This window comes from Cottoperca gobio, chromosome 7, assembly GCF_900634415.1.
Source record: "Cottoperca gobio chromosome 7, fCotGob3.1, whole genome shotgun sequence".
Taxonomy (NCBI): domain Eukaryota; kingdom Metazoa; phylum Chordata; class Actinopteri; order Perciformes; family Bovichtidae; genus Cottoperca; species Cottoperca gobio.
In genome coordinates this window covers 10293751-10315327 of record NC_041361.1, presented here as the reverse complement: position 1 = coordinate 10315327, position 21577 = coordinate 10293751, and the positions used below count along the sequence as shown (strand labels likewise).

The window sequence follows — 21577 nt, the reverse complement described above, 5'->3', positions numbered from 1 at the left end:
TACACAGTACATATTACTGTATACATGAACTGAAACAATGATATTAAAAGCAATAGCTTCATAAATCACAAAGTATTGTTTGTATAAGCTTACTTATTGTAAGTCGCTTTGGACAAAAGCGTCAGCTAAATGAACTGTAATATAATGTAATAAGCTTTTTTTTTTTAAACTACATTTCCCATGTTTGGTTACGGTCGAATAAAAGTGACGTATGAAAGCCCTATAAATACGTCGTCGCTAGAATTTGACGATCTTCGCGCACTCTGTTCCTTTGCTGTGGGTAAGTGTCTTTAGCTGGTATCACAATCCAGGTTAATCAGCGTGTTTTGTTATCAATCCAACTCATCCTTTGTATGTTCCCTTCTGTTTTCAGCCTTCCCGTCTCAACATGAGAGCTAAGGTTTGTATTTTATATCTGTATGATTAAATAATCATTGTTCGTAATTGTGCTAGCAATAGCTAGCTAGCGAGCGTGATCATGTCGACGGACCAGCACAGCACGCGCATTAGCTTTCAGCTGTTAAACTCGTGGTTCGTCATTTGTATGTCTATGTAGTTAAAGAGAGTACATTTGTGTTTTAAAAAATGCATTGGACTTTAACAAAAGTAATGTTGAATTTCTTTTTTGCAGTGGCGAAAGAAGCGCATGCGCAGGTAAGAATGCATGGCGCATGTTTTTCATGCAGTGGTCTCAATTCTACCTTTTTACACTCCGATGAAAATTATTTTAGTCTGATTGGCTCTTTTAATCATTATTACAGGCTGAAGCGTAAAAGGAGGAAGATGAGGCAGAGGTCCAAGTAAGCTGTCTTCTCCGCCATGGCTGTGACAGCACGTGTTGCCAACAACCAGTCGGTGAGCAGCTGAAGACCCAGGCCAGGGCCCTCCCGGTGTCAAGTCTGTCAGTGGAGCCTATATCAACCTGAGGCCGCTGGGCTGCAGCAGCTGATGGATGCTGGAGAGCTGATTAAAGACCTGCTGGATGACGGGCTTCTCCTCGGGGACATTCTGGACTCATAGTTCTTAATTCCTCAACTTTTGTCTTTTGTTTATACTGTGATTAAAGGTTTTGGTTTCTAAATAATCGGCAGCTCTTGTGTGTTTTATCAAAATACTGTCTAATCTAATGCATTACAAATTATTCATTGACCGGTTTAGTATTCTAATATTAAATGTAGTTTATTAAAACTAAAGTATCATAAAATGGAAATACTCAAGTGTTTAAATGTAGTTAACAAGCCACCATTGCAGTGATTTTTCCTATTATGACAGCCAACATGTGTGCTGTGAGGCCTATTGGAACAGTCTTCAAACTGCGCTGACACGCCTTCAGAGGGCAACTAACCAGTAGCAGAAGTTTAAGTGTTAAGTAGTCCATTACAAGTAAATGGTCTCCATTCAAAAAAAGTATGCAACAAAATGTATGGGTGAGCATAATGCAGAACAGCCACTTGACTCACTTTTGGACAATATTACTAATGCATTGATGGGTAAGAATTAAATGTTTTGTGGTGCTACTTTTAACTGATAGTTCTGGGCAGTTTAAGCTGCAGTAATGCATCTGATAAATTGTGGGCAAATTTTTCTAAAACATTTCAGATTCCATCCACATCCTATGACTTAAGTGGGTGTGTAAATACTATAACCTTTTTATGGAGCTTACTCAAGAAAAACAAGTCTACATCTGGTCTTTACCCTTGAAGGTGGCCATTAATTCATCCTGTACTCAGCCAAAGTGATTAGAATCAGGCTCTTGCTGGAAATCAGAGGATGGCATCCCTATTCTTTTACAACTTCATTTCCGTGAGCTGTCAGTATTAGCCTATATTTAATACATCACACCTAATTGAATCACAAGAAAAATGTCCCATATTCAAAGCAGAAATAAGAATTATGACACAAAACTGTACAATGCAATACTATATATCTTCTGAACAGGAGAAAAAGCACACCTAAACATGGAGTTGCAGTGTTCTGTTGTTTTAGAAGACGCATTCTGTGTCTGATCCTGTCATTCAGAGTAGCTCGATTGTACTCCGATAAGAAATGACTGATGCACAGTATCATCATCTGTAGCTGTAACTTGATTTATAGTCCTTTTGTTTTTTCATCCCCCAGGTGGTGATGATGTGAGTGTGTCCTGGCAAAACTCCAAGATCCTGTCTCTTAGCACTGACCTAAACAAAGTGGATGATGTAGGATCATACATAGACGATGTAACTTAAAGGGCACCGAATAAACACTGCTAACTCTGGCCTGATCAGTGAAAGCAGAATCTGTCTGGAGGCAGCATGGCCCAGCAAACACTTTACATTATCTATTAACTGTTTGGTTAAGGTAATAATAGTGGCACAATGATCTGAAGTCCTAGTCTTGAAACACTCCAAATAGCATCTGATGAGTTTGCAATTGCAGCCTCTGAAAACGTTAAGTAGAAGACGCAGTTTACACTCTTCTTAATACATAAATGCCCAGAAAACCAACATTATAGTACTCACATTACCCTTATTAAAGAGGCTGCCTTAAATAATTCACAAAGTCCCACTTATTATTAAACATTACATTGGGAAATGGAAAAGCATATTTAAGCATGAAAATGTGAATTGCAGGATTGATGACTATTTCATGAAGTCATCACCATTATGAACATCGGTACTATTCGTTGTACTTAAACACTTCTTGTCTATTCGATAAACAGTTTTTAATGCGGCCCTAAATACATTTGCATTGTTGACTATAAATCCATGTGAATAATTATTGGCAAACACCAAAGTGACAGCTGACTGTCTGGAGACCCAGATTGAACCCTGATGTTACTTGATGTGTATCATTTCAACATCACAGATAGACTCATCACCATGTGACGGCTACTTCTGCTTCTATAGAACAAAACAGCTGTTTTCATTAGTAATGTTGTTTCATTACTGAGATGCAGTGATGTTGCTGGTCATTATTGCTGACAGCCTTGCTAAACATGTGAACATGTGGGTTGTAGTTGCATTGTGTGGGCTTGGAGGCATTTTTGGTGAAAGGTTTCTATCACACAGACCAGTGAAGTATGACAACTCATGATGTTAAAGCAGAAAACATTAGACTTATTAGCAAACAAATAACATTTTACAGATGGTACAAAAAGATCTACAATGACTGGTTTACAGCCATTATACATGTCTAAATTCCAGTTGTAAACAAGGCACCTGACAGATTTGGAAATACAAAACTCCTGTGGCTTCTAAGTTGTATGAGCGGACCAGACAGAGGGTGCTACTTTTTTTCTTTCTTGCAGGAAAACGCCAATATTTTTAGTTGCAAACCAGATAGACAAAACATTGTAATACCAGTTTGGAGGTTTGCTATATCAACAAAACGGTCATGTGACAATCCTGTGTCGAGCTGGTACCACATCTTTACAATAACATTTCTGAGATAATGCCAAATCATTTAGGATACAAAAACAGCAATATAAAAAGCCTATACATGTACAATATAGAAGTATTGAATGTAAAATAACAAATTGCACAAGAAAGACAGCTCCTGAATGAAGAGAAGGAAATAGCATAAGTATAAATATCAAAATATACATGTCAAAATGTAGTTATAAAGTGAGTTGAAGAGAGAGAATGGTTGTAAGAAAATGTGGTAGTGTGGGACAAGAAAAAAAATGTTTTGCATTGGTCATTTGCGTGTATGCAGCCTATATCATTGTTGTATTGCACATGCTGGGAATCAGATAAACCATATTGCACGTTAGCTAATTTCATTGAATCTCATTTTCAAATTTAAAATCTCAAAATTGTAATTATATGTAGGCCTACAGTTTATGTGACATAGTTAGTGTCGCTTAACTGACTGAATGACTGTGTCTTCATGTGTCTGTTTACATAAAGGATCGTTAAAGTCTTTAGCCTCTGAGCAAATACAGTTATACTTGACTGTATCCAGGCAACCAGGGAGCCTGCTGTTTCAGTTGCCAAGCATACATGAAGCTATTAATGAAAAACGTAGAAAACCACCACCCAAATTGCACCTGAATGACAAATCCTAGGCTGGGCTAATGTAGAATGACCTGCATTTTGCTGGTGCGTAAACATTGCGTCGTGACATTTGGCGCAGATTCTGCCGCTTGGATTTTCTCTTGTAGAAACTGATCACCTGGGAAGATGATGTATGCTAATCGATAAAACAGCAAAGCTTATAAGCCCACGCCTTTCTGTCAACAAACCTGTTGGCGCTGTCATGCTCAATTGTAGTAGCTGCTGCAGTGGAGATGAGCGCTTGCGCATGCAGCAGGGTTTCACCCGGTTATGTAAAAAAGATAACGGGTTGAGCAGCTTGTGCATTAGCAGTGTCCGCAGCCTTTTGGACGGAGTGGTTCTTTTAGATGACACGGAGATGATAATGTTACTCTGAGAAAAAAGTGTCATTAGATGTATTTAGGTAAAATAAACATTCGTTCACTTTGCACATAAATCGTAATACGCTCGACTCCAAGTCGGTGCATGACGCCACAAGTTAATTATAGGGTTTAGGTTTCTACTGGATTTCAAGGGAAGGAGGGATTGAAGAAGAGCCCGCCCTCACGGGACTTGGGCTCTGCTTGCCCTGCACTGTGAGAGAAGCTGCACACGTAAATGAAACACGGAATAGCCAGCTTTAGTGCCCTGCGGAACTGAGGGGGACGGCAGTGGAGAGAAGCCGTGATCATGATTTAACCGATCGATTCCCGCAGTTTATCGGTGATTTATCGATGGTTTCTATATTAAATCGGTGGTAAGTCTTCAGTGGCGTTTGCCACTCTGTCGTAGACGCATTGAAGCTGAAAGCCAGCTGGAGACAGTGAAGTCAAACGAATCTTGCGATGCCAACCGCGGAGGCAGAGCCTGGCATGAGCGGAGACACTGCGTTTGCAGCCCCGGCCTTACCAAGCCAGCCCCCAGGTGAACGCGCATTGAGTGTGCTATGGTCGTTTGGAAAATGCCTCGGTGCTCTTCTACCGGTGTACCTTGCCGGATATTATGGCTTCAGCATCAGTGTTGTCCTTTTCGGTCTGATGATCTACATGGGATGGAAACACAGTCGACTGGAGAAAGTGATGAAGCTCAAGTCTGCCATGTACCTTCTGGAGAACGAGAAGACATTCACCACCGAGAAGGCTTTCAGAGCCAAAAGGGATTTACCTCCCTGGGTAAGCACTGGCTGCATGCCATTCTGCATGTTTGTATCACCTGTCACATCTGTTAGGTTGTACTTAACCTGCATCTCAGCTACTTTGCATCACTGTGATAGGCTCTCACGTGCATATTACTCATTAGTAGGTGCTTGCTGTTTATTTAGAAGCTCCAGACTTGATAAAGTGAACACATTTACTCATAAAAAGAGAGAGACGATTGCTTCATTACAACCCTCAGATAAATGCGTCCAAAACTGTCCTTTTTGTTCACAGTATTTTCTTCCTGTCCCAATCCAGCCCCATATTTAGACATTCCTAATGTGCAGTGCCTGGAGAATTAGTCTGAACTGCAGCCGCACTGAGGAATGTGCATTTAAATGTCAGATGAGAGAGTGGAAAGGTGGAAAGAATGACACTAGCATTGAGGAGACCTTACACTAAGTAGACGGCGAAATGCATGTCTATAATGAAAACATTTAAAATAGGAGAGATTATCTGTGTGTGTTTCCTTATCCCGTTTCACAACAGTAGCGCTGCCTTTGACCTTATCTGGCTCCAAAAAAGTGATGACTCATAAACATACTTCAGGGCAGAGGCAGTGACCAGGACCACCATATCTGGAGAGAGAGCACGAGAGAATAAACTGTGTGTGTGTGTGTGTGTGTGTGTGTGTGTGTGTGTGTGTGTGTGTGTGTGTGTGTGTGTGTGTGTGTGTGTGTGTGTGTGTGTGTGTGTGTGTGTGTGTGTGTTTTAGGGAAAATAGGTCTAATCTTCAGATCTCATGTCTCTGTGGTTTAGAGGAAGGGCTGATGTGCATGTGGTTGATGGTTTCCTGAAATTGTCATCTAAGTTTTTAGGTCGGTGTTTTCTCTCTATAGAGAGAAAACACCGACCTAAAAACTTAGATGAAAAGTATACTTGAAATTTAAATATGTAAATAGAAACATTACATAATGTTTAGGTATAAAGCCTGAGGAATTGTTTAAGCAATAATATCTTCTAATATTAAACTACTGTAAGAATGCAGAATCTCAAAATGACTCACGAAAATAAAACTACTCTATTAGAACTTTACAGCAGCATCTACTTCAGGTTATTCCACACGCCCAAAAACATAGTGCTAAAACAGTACTAAAATAATCATCTCAAGCATTTTACTACTCTGCTCAGAGCTGGAGGTCATTTTACGCAGCCACGTTGTATTTGAGTTCACGCCTGATCAATATTACTTGTCCACAGGTGAACTTTCCCGATGTTGAAAAAGTGGAGTGGCTGAATAAGGTATGTTTTCCCCCCCTATGAGACTTTCCATATGTGCAGCAGTGTATTTATTGGAACTAATTACTAAGAATCATCTGTTTCAACATGCTTGTATGATGATGGACTGCTCTGCTCCATTCAGCTGAACTCTTCAACAACAATGATTCCAAGATAAAGTGTTCATGTTTCACTTCAATAACTCCCACAGTAGCTGCAATGCCTCACATTTAATATGGAGATAACTTGTGTGGACTTTAACTGACCCGGCCCCCGTAGCAGACTCTCCATCGGAGCAGATTATCTGCCGGTGTAATTAAGAGGCAGAGAGAGTGGCTCAGATCATATCTCAGCACTCAGTCTCTGTCAGTACAGTAACCTCGCATCAGCACAGGCCAAGTGTGCATGTGAATACTAATAATACAAAGCGCCCTTCTGGAGAGAAAAATGTAATGAACTCAGTGACAGGAGCCCAGATTGTGGGATGGCAATTTGCTGGACTCCAGCCCACGTCTGGCTTCCTGACATGTGATCTAACTGCTCACACTCCTCAATTGTAAACAAACATACATCCGCCCTGAAACGTTCCCACCTTTTATTATATTTGATTACTTGTATAAGCTGCAAATAAAAGGAGCTGGTAAAGTCTGTGAGTAACGCACCTGCGAGGAGTTGCACTTTGATAAAATGTAATGTAACTGTATCATAAATATTATAGGACACTCTTCTGTAGCTGTAGCCATTAGCACTCCCAGTCTCACAGGACGTTTGGATGTCAGAGGGTCAGTTAAAAGACGCTGACAGGACTTTGCACCTCCCTCTTAACATCTCACACTGAAATGCTGACGATAACACCCGTGTGATCTGTGTGGAGTGAAACATTGATTCAATTCATCACTCACAATTGCAAATGACATTGCTCTTTCTGGAAAACCTCCTCGGAAATGATTGAGCCATGAAATAAAGCATTAGCGATTGTATTTACTTTATAATATTACTTCAGTGAGAGATGCACTTGATTCATTCATTTCACAACTGTCCTGCTGAATTATTGATGGTTGATCAATTGTTCACTGTTTAGCTTCCGTCCTCTTTTAACTGCAAGATAAACAGTCTGTCGTCATGTGTTTATGGTTCTTTGTTATTTTATATCATATTCTGGTAATGATTTCTTATTCTAAGTGTTTTGCCATGACTAAGGATATTTCCTTGTTACTCACAGAATTATATTACCACGGATGCAAACATGAACCACATTTGACGACTTGTACATTTGATTACTTGTATTTATTCATTACTTAATACTATCCTATGTATCTTATGTATAACAAAACATTGGATCTCGTCTGTCATGTAGATCCTGCAGCAGGCTTGGCCCTTTGTAGGCCAGTATCTGGAGAAGTTGCTGGTGGAAAGCATTGCTCCTGCCATCCGGGCCTCCAGCATTCATCTGCAGACTCTCAGCTTCACCAAGGTCAACATAGGAGACAAGGTATCTGAATGGCCTGTCATAAACGCAGCATTACTCTGTATATGTTCTACGACATGTTAATGTGAGTAATATGTATGTAGGTCTGGTAATGCAGGGCTGGTCTCACTAGCCTGTTAATTACAAGCATAAAGATTTAATCACAGGAAACGAGTCTTCATGTGCATCTTTGTTAATGTTATTGCATAAGTCTATCAGTCTTATTTCCTTTGTTTAATAGCAGCTGTTGTGTTCACAGGCTTTGAAGGTGGTTGGTGTAAAGGCTCACACAGAACACGATAAGAGACAAGTTATGTTGGATTTGTACCTGAGGTAATGCATCGCAGCTTTTGTTTTTGCCTGTGTACAAGTACGCAGTCAGTCAAGTCAGACACTGAAATATTCCTGAGTCACTATGAAGTGTCCAACACTTTACTACGGTGTATCCATGTCAGAAGATCATTGTTTACTTAACACAGCTTCTATTTTACAGCTCTTGTATCATCATTTTGTCACTGCTCTTCTTGCAGCTACGCCGGTGATGTGGAAATTAATGTAGAAATCAAGAAGTACTTTTGCAAAGCCGGAGTGAAAGGAGTCCAGGTATAAGAATACTTAGTAAGATAATCTTACATTTTTAGTGATAGTTAAGTGACCTGAAGACGTCCTTTCAATATTACATGTTCTCTTTGTAGCTCCATGGGAAGCTGCGTGTGATCCTCGAGCCTCTGATCGGAGACATGCCGCTGGTTGGAGCCATCACAATGTTCTTCATCCGCAAGCCTGTGAGTGTAGCACCCGTGAACCACGTCTGATTATGCACTGCATTGTTATCTGAGGTCAGCACTTACGTATTCATGAGTGTTATTTGTATCTGTGTCATAGAAACTGGACATCAACTGGACCGGGCTTACCAACCTGTTAGATATCCCTGGGCTGAAGTGAGTTTATATGATAGAGTTCTACGTGAATAGATTTCTGTTTCAATAAGGAGTGCCTGATTGTGGAGTTAGGCTGATGAAGTTTTGACATGCAGAAAAGTGTGGGTGGTGCACTTTGTGTGTCGTATAAGTGAAAAAACAAACAAATATTATATTAGTATTAGCGTTAATATTTCTGTCTGTTAGTGACAGATCTGTGTGTACACATCCTTAAAGGGTAAGTGTGGCGTTGTCCTATATTTTTGTTTTTGTCAACAAATCCTGTGAAAAGACCAAAACCAGCAGTGAATTGATCGCAACTTAACAAGGAGCCAAAGCCTGATATAACTTATTCCTGTGTGCCACAGAGCTTTTAAAAACACATAAATGAGTCACGCTGTTGCACGGGGAAACATGTTCCTCTCTTACGATGAACAGGGGCACTGTACTTTATATTGAGTCAATATACACACACACACACACACACACACACACACACACACACACACACACACACACACACACACACACACACACACACACACACACACACTGTCATGCTGCCTTAAATACTCAATAGAGCCCTCTTTTGTAAAAATGTAAGTCTTGGTCTCAAGTACCACGGACGGGGTAGAAAGTTATTTTATGGCACTTGTTGATAATAAGAAAAATATAGAACAATGCCGAATTATCCTTTTGCTTGTTCAACCTTATGACATACTGGTGTACTTGTTATGTAATTATTCAGTATATATGTTATGACAACATGCATTTATATGAAGGTAGTTTTTTAAGGCCCAATATGTAAGGTCAAAATGCAAACAATGTAGAATCAATTATGGTACAATTAAACAGAATATGAACATAAAGTGATGGTTTGACAAATGGGAATGATCAGATGAACATATTCAGTGTAATTGTATGGTGTCTGATTCTACACTGTGTGTGTTATGATCTTATGTAATTCACTTTTGTGAAAATACAATTAAAGCATTGTCAGAGGTGTACATTTATTGCTGCCACATCAGTTCCCTCTGGCGATGCTTTCAATGACAGTTTGTCATTATTTCTTAATTGTATTCCTCCTTTAGACGACATTAGCCAACATGATATCACAGAGAACTGTCCTCATCGTTAGCCAATGGGAGCTTCCTGTTGGTTCTGTTGCTGAGAACATGGATATCATGTTATTTATGCATGTTCATATTGTCAGCAGTAGTATATAGACTCTGTCTGTTTGTCTGTGTCCCTCCTGTGTGTCCCCAACATCGTCCTTGCATTCATTTGCAGTGCCATATCGGACACTATGATAATGGATGCAATTGCCTCTCACCTGGTGCTCCCCAACCGTCTAACTATTCCCCTGGTGGCCGACCTGCACGTTGCGCAGCTCCGCTCCCCTCTCCCACGGGTAACTGTCTCAATTATGAATGGACTGGAGAAACATGGATCCACACAGACTCAAACTGTCGCAGCATATAAGCTGCAAGCAAACACATAGCCTGAAAGTCATACAGCAAATTCACACTGTGAATGAAAAACATATTTTGTGAGGAAGCTAGTTGACTAACATTTAGATTTTCTTTGTGCATGTGTTTTCCTGCATGTGTATGCACATGCTAGGGAGTCGTGCGTATCCACCTGCTGGAGGCTGAGGACCTGACCGCCAAGGATACAATCATCAAGGGCTTAATCGACGGGAAGTCGGACCCGTATGCCGTTCTGCGTGTAGGAACCCAGATCTTCACCTCTCATCACGTGGACAGCAACCTGAACCCACAGTGGAGGGAGATGTATGAGGTGAGAGGAGGGTGGGAGGGAAGAGAATATATCCGAAACTGGGCTGAAAGAAACACGAGATATATGGCTTTGCCTTGATATTAAAGTGCTGCACTCCCCACCAGTTTGTGTGCTAACAGTTATAGCTTGCGGCTGGTATCCTTGCTTCATAGGGATTGCGTAGTTAAGCAGTTACGTAGTAAATATGGCAAACATTGATAGACAGTTCTGTGGAGATTGTATCTGTTTCTGTGGAAGCAGAAAGCTCCTGTGTCCGAGCAGCTCTTGCGAAAACTGCTTGCTCAGGGACACATTTGTCTTTCTTCGTGGTTAATGACATTTGAGCCACTGAATACTTATTAAATTACTAACATCTACCGAGCACAAAAAGGAAAAGTTCTTGCCATTGTGATTCTGTGTGCATGTCCTTGTGTTATTGTGCCATGTGTGGTTGTATCTATATTTGTATATTGTCGTGTGTATTGCGTATTTGTCCATTTATTTGTGTGTGTGTATGTGTGTGTGTGTGTGTGTGTGTGTGTGTCAGGTGATTGTCCATGAAGTACCTGGTCAGGAGTTGGAAGTGGAAGTTTTTGACAAAGACCCAGACCAGGATGACTTCCTGGGGAGGTAGCTTACTCATTCATCACTATGTGCTTCTCATGTCATTCCCATCTCTGCTATTGCCATGCTGGGCCACGATTCTGTCGAAATTTGATTAGTCTCTTTGATTCATGGCTTCATTGATTCTCCCTCTATCTCTCTTTATCTGTCTCTCTTTCAGGGTCAAGGTGGATCTTGATATTGTAAAGAAGGCCAGAGTTGTGGATGATGTAAGTAGTGTTATGCATATGTTAGACAAGTATTCACCATTACATTTAGCATATTTTCCTCATCATATAATAATCTGCCAGCACAATAATGTAATTAATTATATTTCCTCACTCTGGAAAACATCTGAGGAATTATGTTAGCATGTGACATTGCAGACCTCATGTGCCGCCTCGTGATCTGCTCTGATCTCACCGTCTCCATCCTGAAATCAGCCAGAGGAGAAAAAAATGTGTTGTTTTTGTAAACAGTGGTTCAATCTGAGGGATGTCCCGTCCGGCAGCGTTCACCTCCGGCTGGAGTGGCTCTCTCTGCTGTCCTCTGCTGACAGACTGAGTGAGGTTAGTCTAATGCATTAAGCCTAATGCAACTCAATGGATACTTTCTTTGCCCGATCAGGGGCAAGGCTTTGGGAAGTGAGGTGGACAAAATTGAAAGATCAGAACATTATTTTTATATTTTTATGCCATCTTATTTTTTGGGAAGAGAGGATGATGACAGGCAACAAAGGTTTCTGGCCAGAAGTGAAACCGGGAACATTGCAGTTACATGATTACACCCTGTGCCATCATATTTATTTAAGTGTCAAAAATCACAAAGTAAAAAGTCAAATGTTATTTTTGATCAAAATAATCCTACTATTTGAAGTTTAGTTTTACTTGAAGAAATCCCATAATCTGAAGTTAATAGCAGACGCCACAGCGTGAAGATTTCATATCTATTCATCATGAGTGTCCTTGTCAAGATACTCGTGAAAAAGAGCAATGACAATAAGTTACAGATTGGCAACATAAAACAGATAACACAAAATGTCACGAAGGTCAGAGTTAAACAACAAGTTTATTGTAATTTCATCGATAAAGAATCACATAAATGATTACACCCTAGAAACAATCCAAGGTGGCATGTCTTTCAGATTTTATGTTATGCTGTCACCTGATGTACATTGCTTTATTATGTATTATTATTATGAATCTTATTTTGCTTTATGTATTTTTGTCTCAAGGACAATACATTTAAATTAAAGACAATCTAAGAGCAATCTAAAAACATCAATCTAAAACTGTCAAACTGAATCAATAACACATTCTTCATCAACTTGTTATCAATAATATCAAAATATTACAATCGGTAGTGGCCCCTGGTTGGTCATTGGGCTTTTAGGGTCTCCGATCATTTTCCTCACAAGCTCTTTGATTCTGTTCATTGTTCTTCTACCAGGTCATCCAGAAGAACCAGAACTTGACCAGTAAGACGGCTGATCCTCCATCTGCCGCCATTCTAGCCATTTATCTTGATCAAGCTCACGCACTGCCCGTAAGTTCATCATAATTTAATTCTCTCTCGTGTGGTGTGCATGTAATTCTGGTCTGGTTACCCACATCGATGTATTTCATATATCGTAGATGAGAAAAGGAAATAAGGACCCGAGCCCAATGGTGCAGATTTCCATTCAGGATGCAACAAAAGAGAGCAAGGTAAAGATGCAACTTTGACCTTTTCTAAGTACATTGAACCAAACTCTGAGCACATTAATGAAATCTCCCTCTTTTCTGCAGACTTGCTACGGGACCAACAGCCCTATGTGGGAGGATGCCTTTACCTTCTTTATTCAGGATCCTCGCAAACAAGACATTGACATTCAAGTAGGTCATTATGAGTAACAATTGAACAAATCGATCAAGCTAGCTGCAAAGACTTAACATAAATTACTCCCAAGGTGTCGAGGTAATTAGTACACTAAACACCTTATTGATTTTCCATCGTTTGAATCAATTTTTCCTCTTATTGTCTGTAATTTCTGTAAATTACATTCGCCTCTCATCTTTTTCCCTTTTACCTCCATGGTATGCCTTTATCCTAACGCCACATTTTCTGTCCCTGTGTTTATCAATCAGGTGAAAGATGATGACCGTGCTCTGACCCTGGGCAGTCTGACCATCCCTCTGGCCCGTATTCTGGCGACCTCTGAACTCACCATGGACCAATGGTTTCAGCTGGAGAATTCTGGTTCTGCCAGCCGCATCTACATCAAAATCGTGCTCAGGGTTGGTATTTCACACATGAACTCTTTTTTTCTCCACACTCACATGTGTCAGGTACTGTAGTAAATAAGATGTAAAGCCCTTTATTGGCAAAAATCAAATCTGCTGAAGGGTCTTTCTGTGTGAAAGGCTTTGAAATCCTACCAGCTCACAAAGGACTGCATTGGCCTCAGGAAACTATCACCAGACACATGCTTCAGTATCACGCTCACAACCACCCTTCAAAACTGAGATCTCAAATTTAAACTCACCATCAATGGCTCTGTGTGTGTCTTTTATCCGTGGAAATTAGATCCTGTTGAACATTACACCCTGAGATTAAAGAATGTGGGATACTGGAGAGGTTATAGAGTACTCTGGCAACTCTTAACTCCTCCCCTTTGCATGCCTGAATTTAACCCTAACACAAATGAAACCTAAAGGAGATTATCTACTTCTTTCTGCCTCGTCTTTCTAGCCTTGTGAGAACAGAGAAACCTGCATTTAATTTAATGCTCAGCAGTGCCTCACCATTACCTGTTATTTGTTTCCTATTAGGTTTTGTGGCTAAGTGATGATGCCACACCTACAACTCCATCTCCTCGGCCTTTGGCTCCTGGACCCGGGATAGGTCAAGGCGGAATCTCATCAGAACTAAACCCTATGGGACCCGGTGGGTTAGGTAAACCTCAACCAATACGACCACAGCAAACCACACCCGACCCAGAGTTTGCAACTGAGGTAAAAACCTAGAGTCCAACACACACACACACACACACACACACACACACACACACACACACACACACACACACACACACACACACACACACACACACACTATAGTAGCATTGCCTGTCCTTGATGTTGCCTACAGGGAGTGCTGCGTATCCATCTGGTGGAGGCCCAAAATCTGATAGCGAAGGACAACTTCATGGGGGGCATGGTGAAAGGAAAGAGCGACCCCTACGTCAAGATCCGTGTGGCTGGAATCACCTTCCGCAGCCACACCATCAAAGAAAACCTCAATCCCATCTGGAATGAACTCTATGAGGTATTACCTTGGTTTAATGCTCTTCTACTCATCTGATGAAACGATTATGCTTTAGCTTAGATTTGATGTTTTTCTTCTATGATTTAGGTGATCTTGACTCAGCTTCCTGGTCAGGAGATCCAGTTTGAGTTGTTTGACAAGGACATCGATCAGGATGACTTCCTCGGAAGGTGTGTCCTGAGATTACGAATAAAACGTTCACAGTATTTCTGAAAGGAAAAGTATTTAAATGAAAAGAAAGATAAAGTATTGAATGAGTCCTGTCTTTGCAGGTTCAAGCTTAACCTACGAGATATCATCAGCTCACAATTTATCGATACGGTGTGTGACAAATAGTGAACAGATAATTTAACAAATAATATTTGTATTCATATTGTAACCTGGAGATTTCTGTGCCACTCTTGTTACAGTGGTACACACTAAATGATGTGAAGTCAGGCAGAGTTCACCTGATGCTGGAGTGGCTGCCCAGAGTCTCTGACCTTCCCAGACTGGAGCAGGTAAGACATTTACTCTCTTTGGTTGATCTTTTATTCAGTTTTCATTTGGAGGCAAGATACACATAATGTAGTATTTGCAATAAAACCAAGAAGCCTTTCTGAATACCTCTTTTTAAATAATTGCAAAAAGGGATAATAATACATTGAGTAACAAGTAATACAAAAGTATACTAGAAGGGCACTCTGAGAGGGCAGACCTCTGCCAAGGCCATGCCCTATTTTGCAATGTTAATGAAGGTGAAAAATAATTTGTGTATCCGCACCTTGGTTCGGATCCGCTCTAAAATTGTATCGGTTCTTCCTTGTCCCATGATGAAAATCGGGACAGTAGTTTTTCCGTAATCCTGCTAACAAACAAACAAACCAAACAAACAAGATAACCTGCATGGCTGAGGTAATAAAAAAATTAAATATATATATATATATATATATATATATATATATATATATATATTTATAAAATTACTAATAAAAAGGGCGTAATCAAATAGAAAAACTAGTAATTAGAACCAGCACCTTGGATGTGGAGCCTGATGATACTATCTTCACATTAGACAAATTATAGATTTACAGGCTTAATGTACAAGATCCAATATTCCCACATTTGTACAAATGTATCCTGTTGCATTCTTGGGGAGAAGGTTTTCTTGAAATGAGTTGAAAGTATTTCTTCAGCCACTTTCGAGTTATGGCTTTGTTGCCTGCAGCCAGATTGACACCAGAGTTAACATTTTCCGGGGCCCAAATTTAAAAACCTCAAATTTACGACATGAACTCTACCAGGAGTAGTTTTTGCAAGACTTCATGAACCTCCTACCTGAAAGTTCAACTCTAAAGTATGCTGAAGCCTAATATTAACTTGAGAATGTTTTTTTGCACTGAACGAGGACTGTGGCATCTTTTAGAGAGGAGTTGTGCTAGGAAGGGACTGCTTCACAGCCAATATGGACCGGTGGAATGAAAAAGAACAAATGAACAAATCCAAACCTAACCTTTAAATGATGAATCTTGTGCTGTGACAGCCTGGTGCCCTTGTTTTTTTTAATTTTTATGAATTTGGTCGCTTTGGCAGATACATCAACAGGGTAGAGAACAACTTTCACAGTGAGAGACTTGAGATTCGTTAAGTCCTAGATAATAAACTTATCTTTGCAGATTATAAATGCTCATATCTTTGTTGGTAGTGTTGCGAAGGAAGTTTGAATGACAGCTTTTCTTATTGCACAATAAGTCTCACTCTTTTTCTCTCGCTGTGCAACATTTTGTGCCACTTCTTACAGATCTTGCAGTACCAGTCACAGCAGTCTTACCACAACAAGGTTGTGCCATCAACAGCTGTGCTGTTTGTGTATGTGGAACGTGCCCATGGCCTGCCGGTGAGATCATATCTATGTGCCCTTGGGGCTCGTTTATTGTGGCGTGTGTGTGTGTGTGTATGTGTGTGTGTGTGTGTGTGTGTGTGTGTGTGTGTGTGTGTGTGTGTGCACAATGGTTGCTTCTTGTAGCAGTGTTTTGCACAAGACACTGTAGTGTCCCAATACTGTTGCATTCTCATTTGTACATAACATAACTGGTGATGTAATGTGTGTTTTAAACTCTGTAGATGCTTTTGATTACAATGTTCGTATTACAATATTCTTTGCTTGTAATTTCAGTTGAAGAAGAATGGGAAGGAGCCGAAAGTCGGGGCTGAGATTATCCTCAAAAGCATTTCACACAAAACCAAGGTAGGATCGTGGCTTCCTAGATGAGCTTGTGAATGCAACAAAAGAAAAGTGCTTTTTGAAAAGTCATTAAATTCCTGTCTTCGTTCTTTCCTAAGATTTGTGAGCGTTCCACATCCCCTCGATGGGACGAAGCCTTTCATTTTCTGGTTCGCGACCCCGGAGATGAAACACTCACAGTGAAGGTGACCGTCATAAATATCAGCAGCATTTCCATTTTTTGTCTGAACTATGTAGCTGTAAAGCAGATCAAATGAATTCATACTATTTATTTTTGCATGAGAAGCAGTCTGAATTTTGGTTGTATAACTATGCATGGTTGTATCTAGCTCTCCCACAGCTGGGGCCAGGCCCTTGGGACCGTCACGCTTCCTCTCAGAGAGGTGCTGTTTGAGCCGGGCTTGGTGCTCGACCGCTGGATCAATCTGGATGGAGCACTGCCAGAAAGCCAGATACTGCTGAGGGCCACGCTCAAGGTACTGACAATATATCCTGCTTTCTCTACACTACCAATATACTGCAGTATGTGACCCTGTGAGTAATGTCCTGATAGTTCTGTACTGTATCACTTGTGTTTCTCTGTGCAGAGCCAACTTTGCAACTACACAATGAATACTGTACTTTACTGATGGTCCAACAACATTACATTACATCACAGTTCATTTAGCTGGTGCTTTTGTCCAAAGCGAAGTACAACAAGTGCAAACAATCATGGGGATGTGTTGAACATGTTGTACAGCACTTACTTAATTCCTTTACTGAATATCATGTGCTGTAGACTGAATGATAACAGATATCCTGCACAATGTCTCTCCACTTAAACTGTGTTTTGCTAAGTAGGTCAGCTTAAAGCTGGGGTGGCCAAACTATGGCGTGTCACAAATATATGCCTTGAATCTCCGCTCCCAAAATGTAAAACTATTCCTTTAACAACTAAAATACATTACCACCATATACACAGTGTATGTGGCAAGGTGTCCATCAACACAGGGGTGTTGAAAGTCATCTTGTGGATGTAGGAGATCACAGATTGATGCCTTATATTTCCGTACCAGTGTCTTACTTTGGATTTCCCCTTCAAAAGCAGTTGCAACACAGCCAACTTCAAGTCTTGCTGCTTAGCTAATCTGTAAAATGAAATCTTTATTTAGACATGAGATAAAAGATTATTATGCAGCAGCAATGTCATGATGAACTATGATCCGTATGTCTTGCAGGTCTTGGACACTCAGCTAGCGGTGTGTCGTAGGGCTCCAGGGGAGGCAGGAAATGATGGCGGAGAAGAAGTCATTCCCAGATGGGTTCCTTCTCATCTCGACCTCAGACGGAGAAGTGGATACACCATGTGAGTCACACATGCTGCATCGATGCCCCATTGTGAAGTCACTGCCTCGACTCTGAAGATAGCAGTTATCAGGGTTTCCTTAGTCGACTGTTTTCCTGTTTATTTGAGCCTTTTTTGCCTTAAATATTCAAAGACATCATAATGTTATTAATCCAATTTTCTACACTGTGTCTTTAGGGCTGAGAACGCAAACTCAGCAGGCCAGGTGAAGCTCTCCGTCAGCTACTCCATTGAGGAGAGCAGGCTTTTCATCACCGTTCACGCCTGCAGGTCTTTATATGATATACGTTCACTCTTTATCATCACATTTTTGACCTAGAGCTCTTGATACCAACACGTGTTGTGAATGTGATCCCACAGAGCCCTGGCAGCCTGCTCCAAGGACGGTGCAGACCCTTATGTTTCCTTCATCCTGCTGCCTGACAAGAAGGCTACCACCAAGAGGAGGACTGTCACCAAGAAGAGAGACCTCAACCCAGAATTCAGTGAGAGGTAAGAGAAACAAATGAGGCTAATGATGGCAAAGGAAGTGCGAGGATATTAATTGACTTCTCTCTCTTTCCGTAGGTTTGACTTTGACTTCTCTCTCGAGGAGTCCACACAGAGAAGACTGGACCTGTCTGTGAAGAACAGCGTCTCCTTCATGAGCAGAGAGAGGGAGCTTATCGGCAAGGTATATATCATCGTCTGAAATGCAGTTAGTTATTGCAGAGCCTCGCATAAATTCCTTGGTGTCGACGTAGTGATTATGGATGGACATTAAACATCATCTTTTGCTTTGTTCGTTGCCCGCAGTTGCAGCTGGACCTGGACCAAATTGACCTGAAGACTGGTGTCACACAATGGTAATAATTTAAACAGCCACTCAACAATATTGCATACAATAAAGTTGTATCAACAAATGTAAGGTCATATATTACTTTCTTCAACATTATTGAAACATCAAAATGTTATGCTTTGTGTTTTTCCAGGTACGATTTGGTTGCAGAGGCCAACTAGAGGAATCGCGGTTGGTCTTAAGTACTATATAATGTTAAGTGTTGCTTCTGTGATCTGTGATTTGTGTGTTTGTATATTCAGCTTAAATGAACATTTCCACCATACCTGAAGAAAAAAACGACGACATATCTGCTCCACAAAAACAGTCCATCAGTATTTGTGAAACTTTACATGTAGCTTATCATCCGTAAAGTGTTAACTGTGGTGAAATATTGCTGTCTTGGACAGATTCTTCAGTAGAATATTTTGGCTGAATAGATATTTGATAATAATGCAACTATGTTGCACAACCTACCGAGTTTATAGGTGTTCAAAAGCATGTTTAAGTCCTCTTTGAATTTTATTCAGAAAAAGGGCTTATGCTGTGGTCGATATCTTAAGGTATGATATGTTTTATGGATTTACAGCATCCAAGACAACTGAGAGAAATTGCTTAGAATTTTATTTTTTACAATTTTCAAATAATTCCCGAGATTACTTTGTTTATATACGTTTATATGATTGCCTTAAGTATTACACAATTGTGCATATTTTGTCAGTGTTTATGAATTATGTTCCAAAAGAAGTTTTATATGTTTTAACCAGAGCTCTATTAAAGTTGCTTTTATAAATCAAAGTATTACAAACCTAGACCCTCACATTTACCACTGAAAACAGAGGTATGATACTGTAAGCAGAGTCTAAATCACTGTGCTTTTATGAAGAGAAAACTTTGTAGATACTGAAAACACATTGCTGGTGTTCTTACACCCATGCTTCTTTGTGTTTGAACGTGTTTGTGGCGCTAAAGGCAACAGGCCGAAGCTGTCGGCCATATTTAGACTTAATTTTTCAAGCAAAACAGTTTATGACCTTATGAGAAGCAAGCTAATATTGTACGCCAGCAGTGGGACAGCTTCTATGTACCAACACTGTCACCTCACCACGCAGGGCTGGGCACTGATTTGTGGTGAAGGAAAGAAAGTAAAGTGTCAGAACTGAAGAAGAAAACCGCTGAGCTTTGACATTATTTGAACATATCATCATGTATCTGCTGGAGTTGTTGATTAAAGTTTGCACTCTCATGAACCAAACAAGTTTTGTGATTTATTGTTTTTGTAAAAGTTTTGTTTTACTAAATGTATACATGTATTACATTTCTGGGAGGTGTTTTGATTAAATGTCATACTCATATCTGGCCACCAGGTCGCGACAGAATGCAGACAAGTGCACATTTTTCAGTCCAGTTGTATGTGGGCTCACTGCCTGCAGATGTGAGAGGTGGGTAAAAAAAAGAGATGCAGTGATTGACATGTCTCTTAACCAATAGGAGCACCGCTTCCCCCAGCTAGGGGCGGGGCAAGAGCAGAAAACCTGCCCTCTGAGTGGAGGCAACAGCAAAGACTTTAATCAGGATCACACAACAATAATGAATGGAAACACGTCGTAGCCAAGAAAGTTGAGCAGCAACTCAAAGTAACAGTTGGGTCGGCATTTGAAAGTTTTTAGTCGCGAGGGGGAATCTGTTTGAAGTAATGGAGTGGCCAGGCAAATTAGAAATTACTTTCTGGAAGAGAAAGCAGCTGCACTTTGATTGTTACTTTTGAAAGTAAGTTTTTTTTTTAGGGGAAACTACAGTGGAGCACACTGTAAAGCTAAACTGCGTGAATAAGTGTAAATGGCATTTTGGGACAGTGATTCAAGACTACTGCACTGTCAGCGGTTTATCTCGGTTTGGAGAAGTGGATTATTTGGATTAATCCGTTAATGAAATTGTTGGAATATTTGGGAAATCTTTGTTTTACTTGGATTATCATCACTGGAAGAAGAAGCTGAAGGATTCAAGTTGACCGAAGGATACAGCACATCTGGGGGAAAATGGGTAATATAGAAAGTGTGGATGGCCAGTCGGAGATGAAGCATCACATCATGCCTCTAAAGGTCCCCATGCCTGACCCCACCGAGCTGGAGGAGAAATTTGCCATTGTTTTGGTAAGTTGTGATCATAGTCTGTCATACGTGGTCAAAATGTCAGAGATATAACAACTTTAAAATGTGGTTTTTATTTTAACTTGTTCTGAGTGCCTCAGAAACTAATCATTTACAGAATTCAAATTCAAAATAGTGCCACAATAAACATCCCCAATAATGGATAGTGCGTTGTTTCTGTAACAAAAGAGTTGTTTTTTTGCTCCATTGCTTTTTGTTACTTACATTGAAGTGTAGCCTTTCTTAATCGTCCATTATGAGCTGCTGATATTTTAAATGAAGCGACCTGTGCTGTCCCGCCCCTCATTCTCTGCCTGCTGTTCCCCCTCTCCTGTGGTTCTTTTGTCTCCCCTAAAGTCAGACAACTCAGCATTTGGCTGAAGTGGCAAACACTGAGCGCAGCATGATGAGAGGTAGCAGGGGGGGGGGGGGGTATTATACTGTATATCCTTGACAGAGCACATCTCGGAATTCTCCGTCTGGGTTTCTTTAAAGTTTTCTCGCTGCAGGCTAACCATCTGAAAACAGCATTTTCTGA

The 21577-nt window shown here is 40.5% G+C and overlaps 2 protein-coding genes and 1 long non-coding RNA gene across 7 annotated transcripts in view; all 3 read left to right on the top strand.

The window, feature by feature from the left end:
* The first annotated feature begins 242 nt into the window (after positions 1 to 242).
* On the top strand, positions 243 to 1084 carry LOC115010671 (uncharacterized). Its single transcript, XR_003832503.1, has 4 exons — positions 243 to 280; positions 374 to 400; positions 632 to 654; positions 762 to 1084. It is a non-coding gene; the product is annotated as an uncharacterized LOC115010671 (long non-coding RNA).
* A 3268-nt stretch (positions 1085 to 4352) lies between these two features.
* On the top strand, positions 4353 to 20144 carry esyt1a (extended synaptotagmin-like protein 1a). Its single transcript, XM_029435281.1, has 31 exons — positions 4353 to 5185; positions 6410 to 6451; positions 7785 to 7919; positions 8155 to 8228; positions 8426 to 8498; positions 8591 to 8680; positions 8781 to 8836; positions 10106 to 10226; positions 10439 to 10615; positions 11142 to 11224; positions 11379 to 11427; positions 11677 to 11766; positions 12647 to 12742; positions 12832 to 12903; positions 12985 to 13071; positions 13324 to 13473; positions 14008 to 14190; positions 14327 to 14503; positions 14591 to 14673; positions 14776 to 14824; positions 14914 to 15003; positions 16284 to 16379; positions 16659 to 16730; positions 16826 to 16912; positions 17057 to 17203; positions 17945 to 18072; positions 18250 to 18342; positions 18433 to 18564; positions 18640 to 18745; positions 18868 to 18917; positions 19044 to 20144. Exons 1-31 carry the CDS (start codon positions 4859 to 4861, stop codon positions 19069 to 19071), a joined length of 3243 nt encoding a protein of 1080 aa, XP_029291141.1. The 5' UTR covers positions 4353 to 4858; the 3' UTR covers positions 19072 to 20144.
* A 329-nt stretch (positions 20145 to 20473) lies between these two features.
* Positions 20474 to 21577, top strand: part of fmnl3 (formin-like 3) — a 31626-nt gene continuing 30522 nt past the window's right edge. For all 5 annotated transcript variants that reach the window (XM_029435286.1, XM_029435284.1, XM_029435285.1 and 2 more), the window contains exon 1: positions 20474 to 21042. In XM_029435286.1, the coding sequence (XP_029291146.1) occupies positions 20929 to 21042 (114 nt within the window). In that variant the 5' untranslated portion in view covers positions 20474 to 20928. The remainder of the gene's footprint in view (positions 21043 to 21577) is intronic.

What these genes read in the sequence shown, in the direction of transcription:
- esyt1a (XM_029435281.1), top strand. Translation starts at nt 4,859, where the DNA reads ATGCCAACCGCGGAGGCAGAGCCTGGCATGAGCGGAGACACTGCGTTT. An exon ending in AAGTGGAGTGGCTGAATAAG is followed by an intron (nt 6,452 to 7,784) that starts GTATGTTTTCCC and finishes TCTGTCATGTAG; the next exon opens with ATCCTGCAGCAGGCTTGGCC. An exon ending in TCCGCTCCCCTCTCCCACGG is followed by an intron (nt 10,227 to 10,438) that starts GTAACTGTCTCA and finishes TGCACATGCTAG; the next exon opens with GGAGTCGTGCGTATCCACCT.